At 49.8% G+C, this 21,463-nt stretch overlaps 11 protein-coding genes across 11 annotated transcripts, besides 2 other annotated features; 4 read left to right on the top strand and 7 right to left on the bottom strand.

Moving 5' to 3' along the window:
* Window positions 1-487: 487 nt before the first annotated feature.
* On the bottom strand, window positions 488-1,680 carry ACLA_047270 (uncharacterized protein; the record flags this gene model as incomplete). Its single annotated transcript, XM_001271683.1, has 2 exons — window positions 488-547; window positions 604-1,680. 2 exons carry the CDS (start codon window positions 1,678-1,680, stop codon window positions 488-490), a joined length of 1,137 nt encoding a protein of 378 aa, XP_001271684.1.
* Window positions 1,681-2,075: 395 nt separating this feature from the next.
* Window positions 2,076-3,265, top strand: ACLA_047260 (protein N-lysine methyltransferase family protein; the record flags this gene model as incomplete). The annotated part of the gene is made up of 2 exons (XM_001271682.1): window positions 2,076-2,563; window positions 2,638-3,265. 2 exons carry the CDS (start codon window positions 2,076-2,078, stop codon window positions 3,263-3,265), a joined length of 1,116 nt encoding a protein of 371 aa, XP_001271683.1.
* A 585-nt stretch (window positions 3,266-3,850) lies between these two features.
* Window positions 3,851-4,093, bottom strand: ACLA_047250 (uncharacterized protein; the record flags this gene model as incomplete). The annotated part of the gene is made up of 1 exon (XM_001271681.1): window positions 3,851-4,093. The coding sequence occupies one exon, from the start codon at window positions 4,091-4,093 to the stop codon at window positions 3,851-3,853; it is 243 nt and encodes an 80-aa protein (XP_001271682.1).
* Window positions 4,094-4,404: 311 nt separating this feature from the next.
* On the bottom strand, window positions 4,405-5,598 carry ACLA_047240 (uncharacterized protein; the record flags this gene model as incomplete). Its single annotated transcript, XM_001271680.1, has 2 exons — window positions 4,405-4,745; window positions 4,875-5,598. The coding sequence occupies 2 exons, from the start codon at window positions 5,596-5,598 to the stop codon at window positions 4,405-4,407; spliced, it is 1,065 nt and encodes a 354-aa protein (XP_001271681.1).
* A 683-nt stretch (window positions 5,599-6,281) lies between these two features.
* Window positions 6,282-7,132, top strand: ACLA_047230 (putative 2-hydroxychromene-2-carboxylate isomerase; the record flags this gene model as incomplete). The annotated part of the gene is made up of 4 exons (XM_001271679.1): window positions 6,282-6,356; window positions 6,419-6,518; window positions 6,583-6,866; window positions 6,929-7,132. 4 exons carry the CDS (start codon window positions 6,282-6,284, stop codon window positions 7,130-7,132), a joined length of 663 nt encoding a protein of 220 aa, XP_001271680.1.
* A 1,630-nt stretch (window positions 7,133-8,762) lies between these two features.
* Window positions 8,763-9,567, bottom strand: ACLA_047220 (lytic polysaccharide monooxygenase auxiliary activity family 9 protein; the record flags this gene model as incomplete). The annotated part of the gene is made up of 2 exons (XM_001271678.1): window positions 8,763-9,414; window positions 9,467-9,567. The coding sequence occupies 2 exons, from the start codon at window positions 9,565-9,567 to the stop codon at window positions 8,763-8,765; spliced, it is 753 nt and encodes a 250-aa protein (XP_001271679.1).
* A 2,203-nt stretch (window positions 9,568-11,770) lies between these two features.
* ACLA_047210 (60S ribosomal protein eL38) lies at window positions 11,771-12,284 on the bottom strand (the record flags this gene model as incomplete). The annotated part of the gene is made up of 3 exons (XM_001271677.1): window positions 11,771-11,820; window positions 11,968-12,096; window positions 12,221-12,284. 3 exons carry the CDS (start codon window positions 12,282-12,284, stop codon window positions 11,771-11,773), a joined length of 243 nt encoding a protein of 80 aa, XP_001271678.1.
* A 1,595-nt stretch (window positions 12,285-13,879) lies between these two features.
* ACLA_047200 (putative nuclear transport factor 2 domain protein) lies at window positions 13,880-14,420 on the bottom strand (the record flags this gene model as incomplete). The annotated part of the gene is made up of 2 exons (XM_001271676.1): window positions 13,880-14,322; window positions 14,375-14,420. The coding sequence occupies 2 exons, from the start codon at window positions 14,418-14,420 to the stop codon at window positions 13,880-13,882; spliced, it is 489 nt and encodes a 162-aa protein (XP_001271677.1).
* A 356-nt stretch (window positions 14,421-14,776) lies between these two features.
* On the top strand, window positions 14,777-16,945 carry ACLA_047190 (methionine--tRNA ligase MSM1; the record flags this gene model as incomplete). Its single annotated transcript, XM_001271675.1, has 8 exons — window positions 14,777-14,975; window positions 15,044-15,162; window positions 15,218-15,289; window positions 15,355-15,441; window positions 15,497-15,628; window positions 15,686-16,050; window positions 16,112-16,589; window positions 16,673-16,945. 8 exons carry the CDS (start codon window positions 14,777-14,779, stop codon window positions 16,943-16,945), a joined length of 1,725 nt encoding a protein of 574 aa, XP_001271676.1.
* A 679-nt stretch (window positions 16,946-17,624) lies between these two features.
* On the top strand, window positions 17,625-19,019 carry ACLA_047180 (putative L-serine dehydratase; the record flags this gene model as incomplete). Its single annotated transcript, XM_001271674.1, has 1 exon — window positions 17,625-19,019. One exon carries the CDS (start codon window positions 17,625-17,627, stop codon window positions 19,017-19,019), a length of 1,395 nt encoding a protein of 464 aa, XP_001271675.1.
* Window positions 19,020-19,532: 513 nt separating this feature from the next.
* Window positions 19,533-20,719, bottom strand: ramB (bifunctional protein farnesyltransferase/protein geranylgeranyltransferase; the record flags this gene model as incomplete). The annotated part of the gene is made up of 3 exons (XM_001271673.1): window positions 19,533-20,271; window positions 20,328-20,432; window positions 20,490-20,719. The coding sequence occupies 3 exons, from the start codon at window positions 20,717-20,719 to the stop codon at window positions 19,533-19,535; spliced, it is 1,074 nt and encodes a 357-aa protein (XP_001271674.1).
* A 369-nt stretch (window positions 20,720-21,088) lies between these two features.
* Window positions 21,089-21,121: a microsatellite.
* Window positions 21,090-21,121: a microsatellite.
* Window positions 21,122-21,463: the final 342 nt, after the last annotated feature.

Raw genomic sequence — 21,463 nt, 5'->3', positions numbered from 1 at the left:
AAGAGTTTGGCATATTATTTCTCAATAAAGGGTATAAAGTTTAGATCATTAGTCATGTCATACTAGTACAACTTTATGATTAACATCACAAAGTAGTGATTATGTGGCTTGATGCATCGCCAGAGTGTTTTAGTTTCGCATTCCATGGGAGCTGAGCGAAACCAGCCGCTCCTCCTCGTCTTTTTGCTTTCGTTCTCCTGAGCATAAGAGAAACGAGCAGACAGCCCACTGTGTCGGAGAAGCGACGAGAAGAGCGGTTTTGCCTCCCGCATCAAATCGAAAGCGAACGTAGAATGGGTTTAGTTAGAGGATCTCTGGGTATTGCTCGCAGCTCTTGGGGATACTGATGGGAACACCTCATCTGGCGCGCCAGCCGCCGACGATGGAGTAAATGGCAGAGGGGGGAAAGGTTCTGTTTGTGGAGTACTCGGAGACAGCTGCCAATCCGACTCGCGTTGCAAACTGTCGCCATGAGCAGCGGGATTATCTATGTCTGAGGCTGAAGTCGAAGAGTATCCGTAGGATGGTCGTGAATCGGACTGGATGTCTATCAGTAAGCATTTCCCATGGTCCACGTTTCGTTTCGGCGGAACAAGTACATACCTTGTCTTGATTTTGATCGAGACCACGGCTTGCAGCCAATTTCTGTGCAGCAACCCGTTTCTGGGCCACTTCTGTTTCTTCTTCACGTTCTGCTTGCTCTTCTTCTCTTTTCAGATCCACCAAGGAAGCTGCGCTTGGATCGCGAGAGTGCCACTCTTGAGGGCTCTGTGCCTCCCGCAATCGGCTCTTCTTCTTCCCTGAGCCCTTTGAAGCAGAAGTTCCAAGACTAAAGGTCCCGGACATGGATCGCTTCACCCCGACAATCTTATCACTAAGCTGATCATCCGATTCCAACCCGGTCCCTCGACGACTGGCTAATGTTAGGGCAAATTCATCATCCAAGGGGACAGCATCTTCTTCATCATCGCTAGGAAATAGATCCCCTCTAGAGCTCAAGGAAGTTCCGGTTTCACGCGACGACTGCGTAGCACTACGGTATCGCCCATTTTTGCGCGAGGAGGCCTGCTCCTCGTCTTCTTCAGCTGCCTCCATCAGAGGCTCATCCTCATATGCATGTCGGCGCAACCCTGTAGGGTGTTCCTGGAGATCCGCAGCGGACGGTCGGTATTTCAAACCCCTTGCACCAATCCTCCATGGGAACCGCTCCAGGAATCCCAAGAACGATGAACTCGGAATGACAGTCGGATCATTTCGAGTATCAGGAACCATAACGCTGCTCTTCCGTCGAGGACCCCGAGTGCCGTAACTCATTTTGCGCTGCCTGCGCGGCTGTTCTGCACCCCCGCGTGTAAGACCGCTCCCTGCCAGCAGACGGTCAAGCTCATCGGTGCCCCAGCCCAAAAGACCATCATTCGCATCATCATTATCCCAATCGTCGTAGAAGTCGAAGCTGGCCTCTGCACGACCCCGCCTTCGGCGGCGCAGTTGGTCCTGCCGACTCGGTAGACAGGGCGCAGTGCATGTGTAGACACAGTTCCCTACTGTCGCAAAGCAGGGAAATATGTAGTTGTGTGAGAATGTATAGAGCCCTTCCTGGGCCGTCTCATTTGCGGATTCAAGATTGTGGGAGATTTGATTGATTGTTTGACGGACCCGAGGGTCCCTGGGTCGCATCATCGTGATAGAGCCTTGTGGGTTCAGGCAGTCATGAAACGGCGGGGAGAGGATCTATGCGCGGGTGACTCTAGTTTTGCTGCAGGATCTCACATTGAAACAGTGTTGCCGTATACAAGTTTGCTAGAAATCGGTGATTCGGTTCCGAATCCCATCGATTCCAATCCATGCGACGTCGTCAAGGCTGGCTGAAACGATGGTAGCTGACATGCCTCCCTCAATGCCTCAGGAATGAAGACCCGCCTCCACTCTCCGATGTCATTTCCGCGGCCGGCTTAGGTTAGCAGTCACGTGCCGGTCACGGGGTTTTCTATCATTTCAACAAGTGTGATGGATGAGAATGCAAGACTGCTCGAGACCCTGTCGTTTAGTCCACTCGTTCCTCTGTTCAGTAGAAGATGGTGTACTACGTTCGCTTCCTCAAGACACCGAGGTTCCAGAACCAAAAAGCTGGGGCTGTCGCTGTCTCCGCGCTTATCTGCATCACCACGGACTTGGGGGATGCATTCCTAGCTCAAGATGTCGATTTGCAAGTAACGTTGAGTGCCGAGGGCTCGGAACGGACCTTGTATCAGGAGACTTTACAGTGGAAAGCAGGGAAACGGGAACTCCCCGTAAATTTAGGGCCATTTGCCGCCAAACTCGCTCATCAAAGCATCGTTCTGGGCGTCACCGCAGTTGATTCTCGACGGCCGGGTCTGCCCTGTCCAGATCATATGCTGGACGGCTCCAAAGTGCCTCTGGTCATGTCTGGCTGGAGCGCACCTTTTGGGGGATCCCAGTCTTCCGTGGCTGAGAAGCTCGTCGAGCGACGCTTTGGCCCGAAGAACCAGCTAGACCTGCGGATATGGGAAGAGACCGGGAACAGCATTGCCCGACATATCTGGTAAGACCTTTTTTTTTTTTTTTCGATCTCCGTATCATCTCTATCGTTCTAAATCAAGACATCTGCATTCTCAGGGATGCCGCAATCGCATCTGTAATATACATCCAGCAGGCAATTTCCGGAGAACCAGCGGTGGCCGCACCTATCCTCCAAGACCTTCTCCAAAGCCAGCGCAGCACTCCTCTTCACGCCCTGGAGCTGGGGTCTGGCTGCGGTATCGTAGGTATCTCCCTGGCAGAGCTACTTCCCCACTGTTCAGTTACCCTCACGGATCTCCCCGAAGTGGAGGAAATCGTAACAAAAAACATAGCCGTTGCACACCCTGCTCCTTCATCTCATATCACATTCCAAACGCTGGATTGGGACGAGGAGCTCCCCGAGGATCTATGTGCTGGCCATGTGGATCTCGTCCTTGTCTCGGATTGCACATATAATGCAGACAGCCTGCCCGCGCTGGTCACCGTGCTGAACCGCTTAGTCCAGATGTCGCCGGACGTCATTGTCTTGGTTGCTTTGAAAAGGCGGCATGAAAGCGAAGAGATCTTCTTCGGCCTGATGGAGTCGGCGAAGCTCCATATCCTGCATAAGGACAGTATGGAACTGCCGTCTCAACATGACCAGACCGATCAGATTGAGCTATACTGCTACGGACGGAAAAACAGACGTCCTCTTCAGGATGACAGGCTCGTTGCGACGAGCTGAATCTTGTGCTCTACAGGCTACCAAAAGACTAGTCTGTTTATGGAGTATAAGCTCGTTATGAACTATCATGCGTCCTCGCGCGACAGTTCCAATTGACCTCTGGGTCTTGGTCCTAGATTTGCCAACAGCTGCTGTTCATTCATAAATGAATGGGCAGCAACTTTGGGTCAGAAACTCCTGTGCACGTCATTTGCTACACACGATTTTCAGGCTGCATAACGAAGAATGGTGTCTCAGCCTTGACGTCCATGAATTTTACATTGATCAGAAGCGCATCAATAAAACAGTCATATCTATAACAGTTGTGGCCGCCCTCTTGTCTGGGGAGACAAATAAGCGCACCATAGCCTTCTTTTAAAGTACAAACGCTTGCGGCCCCATGTTCTGACTACATCGTTCATCCTTGACTATCGTATTCCCTAGGATCTTGTGAATGAATGATTGTATTGTCCTGATCTTATTTTTTTTAAATACCGTGCCAATGCTGGATGATACAATTTGGTACATCCTCTTTTCATAAACCATTTTCCACGCAAACAATCTTCTCAGCAGATAACACCCAAGCGGGCCACATATGCTTAGCGATCAATGCCGAGATCGAGAACGGTACTTGGACCCCGTAGATCCAGTGCGAGGTCGAGAACTGGATCTGTTCCATGATCGTGCGTATTCAGATCGTTTGCGTCGTGACACGCGTGGTGCTGTTCCTCGACTGGTAACGCCCATCCTCTCACGGTTAATGCCTGATATGCTCTGCTCCTGTTGTTGTTCGTTGTCGGATGAAAGGTCTAGTTCCTCTCGTGGAGGGTCGGTGGCCACCGATGACATTTCCTATGGCAATACGCGGTTTGAGAACAAATCGAACAAATGTGTCATATAGGGAGCATGAGTAATATACAATTTCAGAGGAATTAAAGATCACTCGAGTATGGTTTCGAATTGTCGGGGCTAATATAGCGGCACGGCGTGGCTCTGGTCTGCCAGCGCCACGGGAACGGCCTCGGATCATGATGACGATGATCGATGCAATGGAGGGAAACCATTTCCCGAGTTTGTCACGGTTGTGTCTATTTCGTGAGGTTATAATATGGATGGTCTCAAGCACGCCGTCCACAGTGCACCGCCGGTGTTGGTATCGCTCAAAAGAGCTCCTTCAGCTTCTTATTCGTTAGCGAGAGCCGCACTTTATCGAAGCGCATAAAACGCAGTCTCTCAGTAGCTATCTGAAGACTGAAGTGTTCATTGCGGATGCATTGAGCCCGGTTGGGTCGATGAAAGGTGCTCCATGGCTTGAGGTTACTCCAGATCTTCTGGGGTTGGAGCCGCGTTCTCAGACGACGCAATCTATCCCTTCGGCTTCCAAGCTCACACAGGATCTGTTCAAGGGTAGAATCGAGCGGTACATAATCTCTCTCCGCAGAGGCGAAGTTTTTGCAGGCACCTAAATCCATCGGTGGCAAGGCAACATCGGCATGAGTTCCTTCAAATATTTGCCTGCTAGCGTTTAAGCTGTGAGACCGTTCGGGTGGTATGACAAGAAGTCCATTTCCAGGGTATCTGGGCTCGTCTGGAAAAGCCCTCCACTTCGCGCACCGTCTCACGAACGTACCATAATTGGCAGCTAATGTGACAGCACAGAGGGGAATAAAGGCAAGCCGACGACTGACTGATTCGTCGTCAGGATTACTTTCAGACAGAGGAGCAAGCGAGGCTCTGACACATAGCGCCCACAAATCGGCATATAGCCGGCAGATAACGTAAACATCGCCATTTGATATTTCGAATTCGTCTGGCTGTCGCTCGTGACGCTCATGCACGGTATACGAGGGGTCGAGAGATATGACTAAAGACCCTTCCTGGATGGCCCATCCCTCGCCAGGTCCCACTCTGATGTCTTTATATGATCGCAGACGGGTGCAGAGCCCTGGCTTCACTTGGCGGAACGAAGCCTGCGACGACAGTCCCGGCAAGGTCTCCTTTGATGAAGCATCCGAATCTAGAGGATAAAACATATTTGCGTCTTGAAAAGAATCAGATGACTCATATCGATCACTGCTGCCATCTCTGCAATCTTCCATGAGGGATGAGGTGACACTGGAGCCCATCGACAGACTGTCTTGCGGATATGGTCGAACACACCAGATTGGGGGCTTGGGAAAATAGATTGCATGTCGACGCTTCCTTGTCACTGAATCTTGCAAAGAGTCCGTATCTGTGTCTGTGGACATTTCAAACACATGGTATTCGTGTTCATCGGGGCCCGAAGGACTTGCTGAACGAGCACCGAACATGTGTTCCTCGGCTTGGAATGACGCTGTATGATGTTCAAGCATGTTGATACCACGCTAGCCAATACTGGGATATTCTGACGGGGATGTGGATGCAGGCAGTATGAGTCTCTTAATATCCGTGAAGCATACGGGGATACTGAGATCAGGTTGAAGACCACGACTGCGCAGTTTCCTCCCCTTGAGGAGCCGTAGCTGATAAAAGAAAGCACACCTTCGGCCTCCGTCGAGTTCGTAACTGCCTTACAGTATATCGTCAGCGCATCACAGAAATCGCCATCGAAGGTGGTTCTTTCTCTCTGTCCATCTGAGATCCATGCAGCGTAGATCACAATAATTTAGATGCCGTCTCTCCATCCCGATGCCAGCGTTAACCTGCTGCGTCAGTACATCCCCGAGACTTAACATTTTCTTCTGCTAATAGATGGTAACTTTGCAGCGATGGTTGAATCGAGCGCTGAATGACCTGAAGCAGGAAGCCTGAACTCTGTATACGAGACCCCACGCACTGAGTGAGCCTCGGCACGTCGGCCATGACAATGACTCAGCATGCTCCTGGGGATTTAACAAGAGACCATGCTGCGCTAATCCGTCACTTTCATTGTTGATGATGCTATCAATCAATATCTAAGCATCTAAACATTGAATTCGCCTTCTTGAAAGGAGTCCTTGCTTTTGTTTCATTGGATAGAATATCCTAAAACGGCGTGGTCTCCACACTCTACAGCATGGCTGCTCCCAAGATCACCCTTTACTTCGACATAGTTAGCCCGTTCGGCTATATCGCCTTCCACGTTCTCAGAGTGAGTTATTACATTCTTTGCATCGGACATGGCCAGGGCCCCCTACTGACACTACCCCGAAGAACTCTGCGGCGTTTTCCCTGTGCAATATCAACTATGTCCCCATCTTTCTGGGTGGACTGATGAAGGCTTGTGATAATACTCCACCAATCAGCATCAAAAGTAAGGCCAACTTCTCTCTGACGATGGCGCCATTCTTGAAGCTAAAAAAGCACTTCTTTAACAGACAAGGCTCAATGGATCAACCGGGAGCGACGCCGTTGGGCCCACTATTTCTCCGTTCCTATTGTCGAACGTACCCCAGAAGGCTTTCCACCTCTGACGCTAACTGTGCAGCGTGCTTTGTGTGCGGTCTCTCAGCAGACGCCCAATAAGCTCATTCCCACCATTGAAGCTCTGTACCATTCCTTCTGGGTCAACGGAAATGCCAAGATCGGACAGCCTGAAGGTTTCGGTCCGGTCCTGGAGAAAGTCCTTGGCAGAGAGGGTGCGGAGGAAGTACTCCAGGCTGTATGTCTGCTGTTGTGCTATGTGACTGACGTTGCCGAGTCTTGACTGACCAAAGATGATAGGTGAACGATCAGAAGGTGAAGGCGCTGTTGACAGCCAATACCGAACAGGCATTTGAAGGCGGCGCCTTTGGCCTTCCCTGGTTCGAGTGCACCAACGGCAAGGGGGAAACAGAGAGTTTCTTTGGCGTGGATCATATTGGTCAGGTGGTTGACTTCTTGGGCTTGAATCGACGTCTGGAGAAAGGGCCTCGGGCGCAACTGTAGGTATACTTAAAAAGGAGATGCGGATACAGGTATGTGTCGCGTAGAATGCAAGGGCGGTGTCATTATGTATGCTATGCCTCGCTTGGTATCCGTAACTAGGTCGATTACTGTACATATGCTTCTTCTTTTTTGGTTTCATTATGATCGACGATGCTTGCCATGTCATTGTTTTTTGGACGGTTGGACCGCATCACTTTTGTGCTTTTCCTGCAAGAACTCGGCAATTCGTTCCGCCGGCATTTCGTCGATGAGTCTCGATTCGTGCGGGTCAGAGCCTTTCTCGTGTCAATGAGGCTCATCCAAATATATATTCGGAAGAGAACCAACCTGGAGCCCCTGTGCTTTCCTCCTGCCTCCCTCCTGTCGCAAGCGAATATGCGCGATCTCGGATATCCCGAACAACGTCTCCGGCAGAAACCGTTTCGGCTCTCTTCTTGACTTCGTTCGCCGAAATCTCGACCATAGTCCCAATACTACTCCCGATCTCTGCGAGGGAGCTCGTCGACGTGATTGTGGCTGAGTTGGAATACATATCTGCGGAGGGAGCGACGTCACTTTGACTTTGACGTCGCATATGTTCTTGCATCTGTTCCTGGTCTCGTTCCTGTTGCAATTCACGCGCGGGACTCATTCTCGACATCAATCTTTATTCCTTTGTAAGTGAAAAGTAAGAAAAAGAAATTGATGTCCCAGTATCATAAGGTTCTGACATGACCAGCACTCAGGTGCCCAGTCGGGTATTTAATGCTACGTTAACGGCATCGGGCCGATGACATCAACTGCGGTACTGGCAGTCTGGCAGCCGCGTCAAAATCCAGGAATGGAGTATCATCATGATGATCCCGTCAGCCTTATGGGGGAGTCCCTTGGGAGTTGGGACGATAGCCGAGAAAACTAGCTAGTAGCTAGTCTTTGGAATGTGGATAGTGGAGCAGGGGAGAGCGTAGAGCATCATTTCCGGCTGAGGTGGGACTCTTCATTCGCTGGGTGTCGAATTGCTCAACAGGCAGGTCAAGTTGTGGCCAGTCCACCAGGGCTCGGCGCCAGGCATTCTGGCTAGGCAACAGGATTTCTGGTCGGGGGATGTCTCGTGTCTTCGTGGTCTAGTCTGTAGTTCTGCACAAGTGAGTTGATGGTTTGCTTGTTTAATATTAGTCTTGGTATCGTTAGGACTTAGGACATTGTTTATTCTGGGTTTTATCTGGGTCATGTGTGTCTGAGATGATATAATCTGTCCTGCCTTAGGCAGAGGTCTCGTAACTCCTCTACTCTACTCTAGACTATGCAAATACCACTCGATGTGTCGGATTTCGATGAAGATCAATAGCTTCGACTGTCTTAAAACAATGGGTAAGATAAAGACACGGAAGTGTCTGTGAATATAGAGATTGTGTGCCAAGAAGCACACAAAATTTATTTCCAAGAAGCAAGTCAGACAAATATATACATTCGAAGAGATAACCAGTCATCAAGACAATGGCATAGTCACTAATAAACAACCTGCCTGGAGTAGAGAACTCCAGCTCCTAATGTTCGCCAAGGAGCATTCATCTGCTCCACAATCTCTGGCTTCGTTCCAGTCATACCCCGACAGTAGAAGACTGATCTGTTCAAGTATGCTGCTCCCCATCTAACCGGAGAACAGCTCAGGGCCAGGGATGGGGTATCCTCCGCTCAGATCCGAGTAGAGGTCAAACTTGATGCCAGGGTCAGTGTCCTTGTACAGTGCCTCGCCAGCGGTGCCGGAACCCTTGGCGGAGCCGCCACCAGTGATCTTGATGTTGAAGCACTGGGGATAGTTCTGCGCACCATTCAAGTTGGCAGCGGAGTGAAGGCCGATGATCTCGTGCCGGAGAACATAGTTGCCATCGGCGTATGAGGCAGGGATCTTCACGGTCGCGGTGTTGTTGTTGGCAATCATCTCATCCGTGGCCCACGTACCGGGGACCGTGGAGCCATCGATGAGGCCCTGCGCGTCGATCTTGACGAACTTCAAAGTCGTCTTGTCCACGGAGCTGCAGTCTCCACCGCAGTCGGCGATGTAGTTGATAATGGGCCCCTTGTGACTCTCTGGCCACGCAGTCCATTGAAGCTCGATCTCGGATCCAGCTGTGACGGTTGCGGTCAACGCACCAGGCGCCCCGTTCTTGTGGCAGATGATATCAGGGGAGTCGTAGCCGGTGCCGTCCACGAATCCCAGGTCCGTGACAGTGTTGGACCAGGCAACGAGGTCTGGAGGGTCCTTCATGTATGGATAGCTATCCTCAAGGAACCCTTGGTAGCTGGAATGGTTGTCAGCTGAGGTCTCTAACTTGGTCCTCATGCGGAACGTACTATTTGCCATCGGCAACAATGCCACTGACATAGCCGTGGGCAGCCACCATAGAGGTGGAGGCCAGAAGGCCGGTGATTGAAGCAATCTTGGACAGGGTCATTTTGTTCTGATCGAGACCGACAGGCAATGCAAGAAAATTATCTAGTACGTAGCCAACAGTATGAAGTTCTGCTTGACCAAAAGCACCTGGTGTGAGAAGCAGTTGATATAAACACAACACAATGGAAGAGTAGTGAATGAATGCTCCTGCCCCCTTTTATATCTGCCCTGAAGAGCACCGGGCCTTGCTATGATCACAACTATCAAGTATAGTGAAACTTCCCCACAGATATGGAAGATATGCCTAAGTGAATAACCAGCATTCCTGGTGATATTATCCGGCTTCTGATACAGGGGTCATCAATTCGTCAGACTCTCCTCCCCACCGATGGTTGGCGGAAATAAAAGACCTGTCACCAAAGGATGCATGTATGCCTAGATTCCATCATCCTTTGGCGCTCTGCGACCTTACAATTTGCCAGTAGTCAGTGCTTTCAGGGAGTCTGACTGCTCGGCTGCTGAATGCATGATCACACAGCCAAACTCAAGCCTATTCTCTTCTCAAGGTCTACTGCCGAAGCCACACAGACATGCTAGACATGCCACAACCCTTTCTTCCTCCGGCAAATGTTGAGTGCTCGTTCTGGTGGATATGCCCCTAAGACTACTTCAGAAAAGCAGCGATACACTGTAAGAAGACCTAACGGGGGTATCCATTGGAAATTTGAGATATCACACACACAGCGGACCAGATCACGGTACCAGCCTACCAGGCCCAGACTCTCCAGTCTCCAGTAATTCGACAGACTAGTTTGCTGATAATGTTTCTCTTTGATGACGCGGTGGACAAGGGAGGCGCTGGGACACACAGCCAAGAATCTCACAAAGCAGAGGGCGACGATCCCCCAGATTGTTCCGGGCTTGCGGGCCGGCGGCAAATACACGGCTGCAGAGAATCCGTTCCTGAAATGGAATCGTCACAGGACCACGGAGTCTTCAGGGCAGGCACAGGCCGAGGAGTCTTTCATGGATGTCCCGTATATAAGAACGTCTTGCCCGCTGGGCCATTTGCCGTGTCCTGAAGAGAAAAGATTGACATTTCAGTTACAAGTGCAGGTCTGATTCGAGGATACTCACCCTTATCCGCTCAACATGCCTGCATGCTGCTGTCTAGCTTCCACTCGGGATGAGCTGGCGGTTAGACGTGATTCTTCTCATGACTGACAGGCTGGATAGAAAGGGTGAACGTTTCAGAGGTCATCAACGTGCCGGAAGTCGGAACATCTATCCATGAGCCTTCATAACGAAGAGGCAAAAAATGGCTGTTGAGTAATGACGATCATCTCTCTCTTTGACTCGGCGAAATTAAGAGGGGACTCTCAAGTCGAGGGGCTGATGTTTCATCGAACTTCTGCCAAGACAGGTATATAGCCTAATTCAGACTATTTCTAATGCATCACGACAAAGCTTCAAGATCATAGGACGAGAACTTAAGACTGTAAGAGGCCTGATGGCTGTGGCATTCTGCCTGGAGAGTTCGATGCCAGCGTGACAGTCGTCCAGTTCAATTTCATCTCAGCTGGACTGCGACACAGTGAGCATGAAGTCGTTGAAGATAGTCATTTCGCACCTTCCATGATATCCGAATAATCTGTGCTCTGTGATTCTGGGATGTCTACCCAGAAGAGGTCAGCAAGATGATTGCTCTAGCCAAAGTCTGAGTTTCGTTGTTCATCTCAGACCTTACTCAGCAAGACAGCGAAGCTCAACTCCAAATAGCCTGATCAGAACTTGATCCGTCTCGATTGGTCGAGGGTAGGTTCTGACCCGAACGCATCTGGAGCCAGCCTACATTCTACTGCGAGGCTACGAAATGGACGGACAAGGGGTATTCTTATGCACGACAAGAGCGGTATTACTCGTGGCGACACATTCGGGAGGCCGAAAAGATAAATGGAATTTTCAACTTTTTTGTTTCATTAAGTTGTAAAACCCAGGTAGCTCCGACGAAGCGATCTCTGGCAGTAGGTGCAGGTAACGTAGGTCGTCTGGCCGGGGTGAAGAAAGGAAAATGCCGTCTGCCGTGATATTTGATCTGATACCCGGTAACACACACAAGGAATGTTCAATCCACCTCCAAGGCTGAATTGATGATTCTGGTGTCGGCCCACAGAGGCATTCGTGTCCATGCCCGATTCCCCTTTAATTATTGTATCCTGCATCGACCGAGCTCAATTCATCCTTTTCCAGCAAGTTGAAGGTATTTACAGAGCCTTCTTCTTGTCACCCTTGGAGACATCGACAACCTTGAGGGCTAGTTCGAAAATGAACAATTAGCCGAAGGTCCAGACACAATCACACCCAGTTCGTCATAACGCAATGACCACAACAATCGCCAACTGCGATAAGATTTGCATAATCGGGAGGGATATTAGGAAGGAGCCTCAATTCGGTAACGCACCTGGGGGCAGGCTCTGCTTGAGCTTGTCGGCCTTGTCGGAGTCCTTCAGGACAAGGGTGTAGATGAAGCGCTGGCATCTAACCTTGAACTTGATCTGCTGGGTGCTGCGGTTGCGCTTGATGCGGGCAGCTATAGTCAGGAATCACCAGTCGTTAGCAATCGAAATTCTACCGCGGTGGTTCCACGGAGCTCGATCGGAGGTCGATCACGAAAAGCAGTCCGGGACTGAGCAGAAAAGCGCGGGAATACGTACAGGAGGCATCCTTGCGACGGCAGATCTCAATAAACTGCTTGATATCGGAAACTTCGCGAGGCATGATGGGCAGGACTTGTGGACGCAAACCAGGTGATCTGAAAGAAAGTCGGGGCGAGGGAATGATACAAGCACTTTCACGAGTCTCGACTGCGGGCGGCTTCGGACAGTAGAGGCAGTTGTGTGGAATCTGGCAGATTAGGGTTTAGTCAGACCGAAGCCCTTTGCGACTGCGCCACACCGTCTCACATATTGTGGCTGTTGAAGCACCGCCACAGCCATGGTAGAAGCTATAGCGATTAGATAGCTGTAGCCTGGCGGTTGACGCTCCATTAGAAAATTAACGATTAGTGGATTTAGGTCAATACGTGGGCGATTTGATCTCAGAGATAGTAGAAAGCATTATTAAGGGTACACAGAATGAATGAACATTGAACAGGATGATGAACAAAATCCAGAGAAGAGGATGCCATCACGATCTTGATTTCCTATCTCTGCTACGTGTAGATATAGGAACGGTGAGGAGGACACCACAAATGGCACCAATTGAAACTTCAGAGGCTCTTCCATTCCTCCTTCTATATTTGTAGATACCGGCTTGCTGATTACATTGCTTTCCTGTTATAGGGAGATTATTTGCAACAAGGAGACCACTTATTGACTACCCCAGGCACCCATGGCTATGGCAGTTGCCATGTGGCGTTGGCGGCATAAGTGGCGGTGCGGAGTCTAGGCGCCAGTCTTTACTCCAACATCATCACATTCTTCCATGATTAGAGAAAACTTGGCTTATAGCTTTCTATCGCAGAAATCACGTATTGAGAAACCATCATTCTTCCATATTTGACGGCTTTCTGATTGGATCTCATTAAAGAACGTCCTCGCTTGTGCAGGAATCTGTCTCGTTCCGCAGAACATGCCGACTGCCTTAGATCGAGCGATGAGCTCCAAGGTATGGCCTTCCAGTTTGTTGCACTGCAGCATTGACTCTCGATATCATGCCTTGCTAACATATTTCCAGAACCTTGTGCTGGGTATATATCTCTGTAGCGTCGTAATCAACCACAACATATGATCAACTAATGATATGTAGGCTTCGCTGGGATGGTCACGGCCGCCGCTGCATGGTCAATCTGGGGAAGTGACATGTTCCCTGCTGAGTCAGACCCAACCGGAGGCAAGCGTCCAGATAACTGAGAGATAGACAGGGACTGACTTGATCATCATGAAAAAGACCCTGAGACCTGGACAATCGATGAGATGAGAAGATGGCTTCGTAATGTATGTTCATCCCTCGTCTTGCATTCCGAGATGTGCGATCCTTCGGGTGAATCCCCACATTACCAAAAGAGAAGAAAACTGATGGTGATTTCGCAGAGAGGTCTTATGCCCAGTGAGAAAGCCACGCGCGAAGACCTGCTTGAGCGTGTCAAAGCAAATTTGCGTGTCCCCCGGAAATCCAGCACTTGACTTGTCACAAATCCCACATATGTTTTATTATTAGGCAGTTTCATTGCTTCTCATAGCGTTCGGTCATATTGTCGGCTGTGCTTTGCTTCTTTCGAGTATAAAAATACGGTCGTCGCGTCGTTCTTGAACTGCTAGATGGTGCGTTTATGCTCCAAAGTTATATCTTCCTGCTGTTTTCTGGAATGTGACTTAAACGACAAGTCGAAAGTTTTGAGTCTGAATGAGCCACTCTCTCCGGCGCTTGCCCTTAGGAGCATCCGCTGTAGCGTTTGGTACCAAAACAAACGTTTCGCTGAAGCCACGCTGCGGGAGGTCTCTGGATTCCCCGAACCGTACGTAGCCACTTACTACCACCAGGATCGACATGTCCTTAACAGTTGTCTGATTGGGGAGCTTCACGCCAGTTGTCGTAGGAGTGGGATATGCCGGGTTGATAATCTGGCAGTCGAACGACTGGACTTCGAAATGCGCAGGGGGCATCTGGTTAACAAAGATCTCTTGAACAGCGTTGCCATCGGCGACAACGTTGCCATTGAACAGAATCGTAGAGGTAGGTTGGCTATAGAATGATGCGATGGCTGCACGATTGGACTCGAGCGCGGGGTAGAAGGACTGCACAAATTCGGTCGCAGCTGCGAAGACATGGTTAGAATGAATAGGAAACAGGACCTGGAATAATTATACCTTCTGTCGAGACTCTCGTGAGCACATCATCACCTCGAGAAGTCATTTTGACGTTGAGCAGGATGTATTTTGTCAGAGGATGAAGGCTCCGCAAAAGGGCTGGAGAAGCGCGCAAATACACTTCGCAATGGGACGGTGGGATTCAAAGTGTTGTACCTAAACGGACGAAAAGTAAGAGGATAGATAGGCAAATCCTGCTTTCACTATCAAATCATCACCAGAATAGAAGAGCCAACCGCGGCAGAATGATGAAAGGTCGGAGAAGTCGGCGAAGAAGTAGAAGGGAAAAAAAGGTACCAAAGGAGCTTGGACCACCCGGAGATTATCCATATCCGAAGAAACAACCCGATCGTCCTTGTCTTTCCTGTACATCCCTACGATCACTCTGGTCCCTCGTTCTCAATGGCTCCTTATAGAGGCGGCTTTCGGGCGCTCTCATGGGCCGGTCAGTTCCTGGGCCATAAACGTCCAGCATGGAGATGTGCTTCGTGCAGAACTGCTACGGGTACAATCCCTCCGCGCCGCTACGTAACAACCACTTCGGAGAAGGTCTCGAAGAAACCATACTATGTGACGACTCCTATTTTCTACGTGAATGCCGGTATGGACTTCATCTTGACACTATCTTCCTTGGAAAACATATCACTGATAAACGGCGGTTTTCAATAGCTCCCCATGTCGGTCATTTTTATACTATGGTCATTGCCGATATCCTGAAAAGATGGCAGGTGCTTCTAGGAAACAAAAACGCTCAATTGTTGACCGGCACCGATGAGCATGGAATGAAGGTACTACCTCACATCAAACCTAGGTGTGTCTCACACGATTGAACGTTCGAAATAGATTCAACAGGCCGCGCTCGCGGCAGGCATGGACACTCAAGCTTTTTGTGATATGAACTGCAAGACTTTCGAGGTCAGTACCATCCGTCTTGTCCAGGTATATGGCTTCTTATCTGACATGCTGGCGATATGCTTCAGGCCCTAGCAAAAGCTGCAAACATCGACAACGACCATTTCATCCGTACGACCGATCCGGCACATAAGGAGGCTGTTCAATATTTTTGGGTATGTCCTGAGAGATTAGGTCAGCGTTCTTTGCAGAGTGCTGAACAATGTACAGGAAATATTGAATCACCGGGGTTATATTTATACTTCAAAGCACGAAGGATGGTATTCCGTCAGCGACGAGACGTTCTATCCTCCGACACAAGTACAGAATTCCCTGGATCCTTCCACTGGGAGGAAAAGAATGGTATTTGACCCTGGAACTGGCTGAGGCATTTTCTTATCTGACCATCTATGGAACCAGGTGTCTACTGAAACCGGAAAAGAAGTAGAGTGGTCCTCGGAAACCAACTATCACTTTCGTTTATCTGCGTTCCAGGATCGCCTTCTGGAATTTTACAGCAGTACGGATTTCATTGCACCTGGAAACTACAAAACAGATATCGTCAAGTCAGTTTCATCAGGGCTGTCAGATTTGTCGATATCTAGACCCGTAGAAAGATTGACCTGGGGCATTCCCGTCCCTGGCGATGAGACGCAAACTATCTATGTCTGGTTGGATGCCCTTGTCAATTATTTGACTAGGGCAGGGTACCCATTCGTCCCCGGTCAAGAGAGTCGGCTGGGATGGCCGGCCGATGTGCATGTTGTGGGCAAGGACATCGTTCGGTAGGTCTTAATTCACTACCTCGGGGACTGACGAACTAAGCTAAACTGACTTACATTACAGTTTCCATTGCGTGTATTGGCCAGCCTTCCTTATGGCGCTGGATCTGCCTCTACCACGTAGGGTCCTCGTTCATGGCCACTGGACTATGAATCGGGAAAAGATGTCGAAATCAACTGGAAATGTGGTGAACCCCTTCTTTGCAATCGATCGATTTGGTGTCGACACAATGCGGTTCTTTCTTGCTTATCAGGGCGGACTAGTGGGAGACGCCGATTATGACAATTCTTTCATTATCCGTGACTACAAGAAGATGCTCCAGTGGGGTATCGGAAATCTGGCACACCGTACTATTGGTTGCGCAAAGGGAAAACTACGGTCGTACATCCAGGACGCCGCTGCTGACAAGCTGCCTCCCGCGACTCCTGCAGATCAAGAGCATCAATCATTACTGGAACACACGCCTGGCAAAGTGGCCGAGCAAATGGAAAAGCTAAACCCCCGTGCCGCTTTGCAAGATATCATGACGATAATCGAGAGGGTCAGTGTACTCGCCCATCACATGATGTGCAACAATGCCTTTTTTTTTTGTACTGGGATTCTGACCGCTAACCTGCATTGCAGACGAACAAATATTTCCACGCAGCAGAGCCGTGGAGCAATCCAGCCGAATCTCAGCGGGTGCTCTACAATGTTGCTGAATCGCTACGCATCTCTGGTATCTTATTGCAGCCTTTTATGCCCAGTAAGTCCAATGAGCTCTTGGATATCCTGCGAGTAGACAGTGCAGATCCTTCAAAACGGAGCTTTCCGGCTGCAACGTTCGGTCGTGACCCGGATTATGGGGAAGATGTGAAGAAGAGCGTCCTCTTCCCTCCTCTTATCATCGAAGAATGAACTCATTTATGGGTTTTGGTTTGATAAGAAGAAAGAATCGAACCCAATCACACGGCGAAATGAGTGTATCGGCTCCGTCAGCGCAAGGGTTGAGTAAGTCACTTTTCCGTGACTTGCTGCCAGTGGGTCACGTTGCAGGGCTTGTTTTGTCCACGACGATTATGCACATCAAGAGTGAGGAGACTAGGTTTGCGTTAGGTCATGGCGTGCGGGACATATGGATTTCTTACGCATGCCCACAAGACTATCGACGGGAAAAGAAGTTCTAGAATTGCAACCCTGAACCCCGAACTTGATATCGGCCGGAAAACCCCTGGGCTTTCCCGCGGCAAACCTCCCCATCATAGTTGTTGGGAAGTATGCCCTATTGTATATCAGAATTATGGTGTTTTGGAGTCATATAATCCATGGGTTTGCAGGAATTATTTCATATCTTGTTTCTATCGCTCATGTTCCGTCTTGATTCTCAAGCTTGATCTTGGTACTGGAACCCCTTTTCCCCCGGATTTGATATGATATCCGGTGCCTTGCACATACTTTTTATACTATCACCCTCGCAACTCACAACTTGGACTGTATATTATATTCTTCTATTCAACCTCCAATCTCTTCCATTGCCTTACTCCATAGATTGGCCGGAGACAACAAAGATAGTGATATACCTTCGTTACGGGACACAATGGGCAGCATTTCTCCGGAGGAAGCGAAGCTCAGGTTCAAGACGCCATGGATCGAAACACCTTTGGTTGAATCTGCGAGTCTATCCCGTGCAGCAGGCTGCAGGATCTTCCTGAAACTCGAAAACGTCCAACCTAGCGGATCCTTCAAGTCCCGCGCTATGGGCAATCAAATTCTTTCCCATCTCGTCAAGCCGGAGAATGTCGGCCGGCCAGTGCACTTCTACGCTTCATCCGGGGGCAATGCTGGCCTCGCTGCTGTATGTGCCGCCCGGAGCTTAGGGTACCCATGCACGGTGGTCGTGCCGCTATCGACGAAGCCCTTGATGGTCAATAAGCTGCGTGCAGCCGGCGCCTCAGACATCATCCAGCACGGGGAAACGTTTTCCGAGGCTGGGGAATACATGCGTGAAGTAATCATGAAGGGAGGGGATAGTGATGCCAAAATGGATGTGGTCAAAATTGCCCTCCATCCCTTCGACAACGAGCCCATTTGGGAGGGAAACAGCACAATTGTTGATGAGCTCGCCACTCAGCTGCCGCCTGTTTCAACCAGAGAAGAAGCAATTGCCTACAACGGTCGTGCCTTGCCGTTGGATGCGGTGATCTGCAGTGTTGGCGGTGGCGGCCTGCTGAACGGCCTAGTCATGGGTCTGGAAAGACGTAGACAAATACAGAAACAGAGCTCCCACTACAGCAGCAGCAGCACCACCACCACCACCACAGTATTCCAACAAGACCCTGTTCACCTCCTAGCCATTGAAACAGATGGCACAGATTCCCTCGCTCTCGCCATCGCCCAGAAATCCCTCGTCTCTCTCCCTAAGATCACCTCTCAAGCTACCTCATTGGGTGCCATCCGGGTTTCGGAAAGGACCTTCAAATACGCCATCTCTCCTCCTCCAGGCATTGCCGTTCACAGTGCTGTCCTTTCAGACGCCGATGCAGCGCGCGGTGTGCTCCGTCTCGCAGACGACGAAAGGCTGCTGGTGGAGTTAGCCTGCGGTGTCTGTGTCGAGGCAGCCATCGGCGACGCAGCCAAGGCACGGGGCGCAGCATCAACACCGGCTCTATCTGCATCCGAACAGCCATCAGTGGCAGGAAAGAAACGAAAGAGAACCCAGACAGAGTACTGCCATCGGGACGAGGGGTACGGCGATGACCGATTGTCATCCGGGGAGAACGAGGCGGTGTCGGACGAGACCGGAAATCGGCCTCCAGCACAAGCTAACCAGTCTTCAGCATCGCCGGGAGAATTCCAGTCCAAGCTGAAACAACTAGTCCCCAACCTGCAAGCCGACAGTCGAGTGGTAATCATCGTCTGTGGTGGCAGCAACGTCACCATCGATATGGCGGGAGAATGGCGGAAGATGTTGCAGGAGGGATGGGGACGTTAAACAGGTTTCTTCGGCGTTATGTTGTTCTGTTAACGGCTTATGATGATCTTGTCTTTTCCGATGACTGCTTTTCCTATGGCTATGGGTTATGGGATACTTAATTATTCACTCTACATGACAAATAGAATATGAATATCAATGAATTCGATACCCCAATCTGTAAAGCTGGTAGTATCTGCAATCCTAACTGAGTGTACCCGTACACAGCACTTTATACGAGAGGCAAGAGATTGATGTCGGCGGATAACCTGGAAGACCCATTCTCCCCAAAAACCGCTGCTAACTCTATATTTGTTGATAGGCCATTGAGCTGATCTCACATGGATCAATGGTGTCATCTCTTGCGCACGACATAGAACCAGGAAGCCGGTTTATCACAGTAAATTGCACCAAATGAATACTCAAAAGGTCCTGGTGTCACAACGCTACATACAGACTATATACAATTCAAACCAGAAAAAACCGAAAATGTGGATATCATAGTCGCATAAGACTCACAGAACAAGACGGCAATCAGGCAGAAGCAGATACCTCTGCAGCAGCTGTCAGGGACTCTGTAACCTGTCGAATGCGATAGTCCCAATAGTTTCTCCGAATAGGGTCGTACTTGTCCTTGAGGAGAGTGAGCATCTTCACTGCCTCGGCTGCACTTCCTTCGCCAGGCGACACTGCTTCGCCTTCCTCCGCATATATATCCGCCAGCCACTCCACAGCATGGCTACTCTTGACGGCGACATCCACTACCTTGTCGTCCTCCACCTTCTCAGCCACAAATTGGCGAGCAAATACTTTCCATTCAGAAACTGGTCTGCCAGCCGCTTGCAGCACGCCGCGGGCGTATGACCAGGGACTGCGATTCTCCGGTGCTTCCAGGATTCTAGCCTGTGAGTACTGCAGCTCCGCATCGACCAAGTCCTCGTCTACGACAGGTAAACGGCCTTTGTCCGCTGAGGAGCCTGTCGTGTTGTGCAAACCAGCGTCAAATTCGTTTGTATCACGCGGTCCAAAGCGCAGCATGTACCGGTGATTCCAAGCAGAATTGTTTCGAATATCAGACTTGAGAAGTGCCTCCACATCTTCAATCTCACGGGGATAATCCCACAGCTTGAAATGACGGACAAGCCAATGGCGATACGTCCAGACATGGTAGTTCTTGGCGTCATGAGCAAACATCTCCATTAGGAAATCTTGCTCTTTGGGCGGAAGGGTTGGGAATTGACTTCTTGATGACATGATGACTTGACGGTGATGCCTACAAATTTGGCCCGTAAGATTCATGTGAAGTGTAAGGGCATTTTTGATACATACCAAATCTGATAATTCTTCAGGTGTTTAAGGGCTACTTTGTTTAGCCATTCGATTTCAGCGTTGAGGTCTTTTTCCAAGGCAAAAAGAATCTTCGCCCGGTAGATCCTATAAGAAGCGGACTTTAGCAAAGCAGGCGCTAGATTGAACCTCAGTTAGGCTCACCACACGGTGTAATGGGCAGCGTTCATGGAGATGATATGTTCCGTCAACTTCAACGCCCTCTCAGACATCTCATTGGCGGCCATTACTGCTCGCAGATAGGAAGTGGCCTCGAGATACTCGGGGGAATAAGCGATGGTGGCCAGGGGCATGGCGCCGGATTCGCTGCCATCCTTTAGTTCGATGGGTTGGATGGATGCCCACTCGGGATCTGAAGAATATTTGCCGTCCATTGTAAAGCTCTCAAATGATATTCGATCAGAGAGAATTCTCACTTGGATCCCCGTGTTGTTGGGCTTGAAGCAGATGACGAAGCAGATCTCCAGTTGCCCACAATCGGTACTCACAAACGATATAGGAGTTCTCCCCGCGGGATATGAATCACAAATTTGATCAATATACCCCGGAATCAACTAGATCTGTACCTGTATATCAGATATAACAAGAGCCAAGGCGAGGAAAAACGATATCCCAGCAAGATGTCAGTGTTTGAAGGTCCGGAGGGAATTCCGCAGGAAATCACGATAAGATAATCCAGTCAGCGTGGGGCAATGGCGGCCTGAGGCAGAAACAAGAACAATATCAAGACAACAATATCAACATCTCTCTCTTTCTCTCTCTCTCTCTCTCTCTCTTCCACAACATCACGACTCAGTTCGTATCCATCTTTGTCCCAGTAGCTTGTTTGCTTCTACCAGAAGATTTCAAGCCATGGAAGCACATCCATTGCTCAATTCGCTGAGAAAAACAATGGAGTTTTCAGCCCTGAATGGTTATGTGGATGTCCAGAATGGAAGAGGCTCCTCCATGCAGCGGCTTTGAGGGTCATGGCTCATGGCTTGTGCAATCGGAGCTTCTGGCTCCCTGAGATCTTTGTTCTTTCTGCAGATACGAGTCATGAGTTCATGAGAAGCATTGCAAGAAGTTGACAACGCTGCCCAGAATGTCGACGTCAAGCTCACTTCCTACCATAGCAC

The sequence above is a fragment of the Aspergillus clavatus genome, genomic scaffold (genome assembly GCF_000002715.2).
Source record: "Aspergillus clavatus NRRL 1 1099423829800 genomic scaffold, whole genome shotgun sequence".
NCBI classification, from domain to species: domain Eukaryota; kingdom Fungi; phylum Ascomycota; class Eurotiomycetes; order Eurotiales; family Aspergillaceae; genus Aspergillus; species Aspergillus clavatus.
Note: the sequence above shows the minus strand (reverse complement) of the source record. Positions and strands in the feature narration are given on the sequence as shown.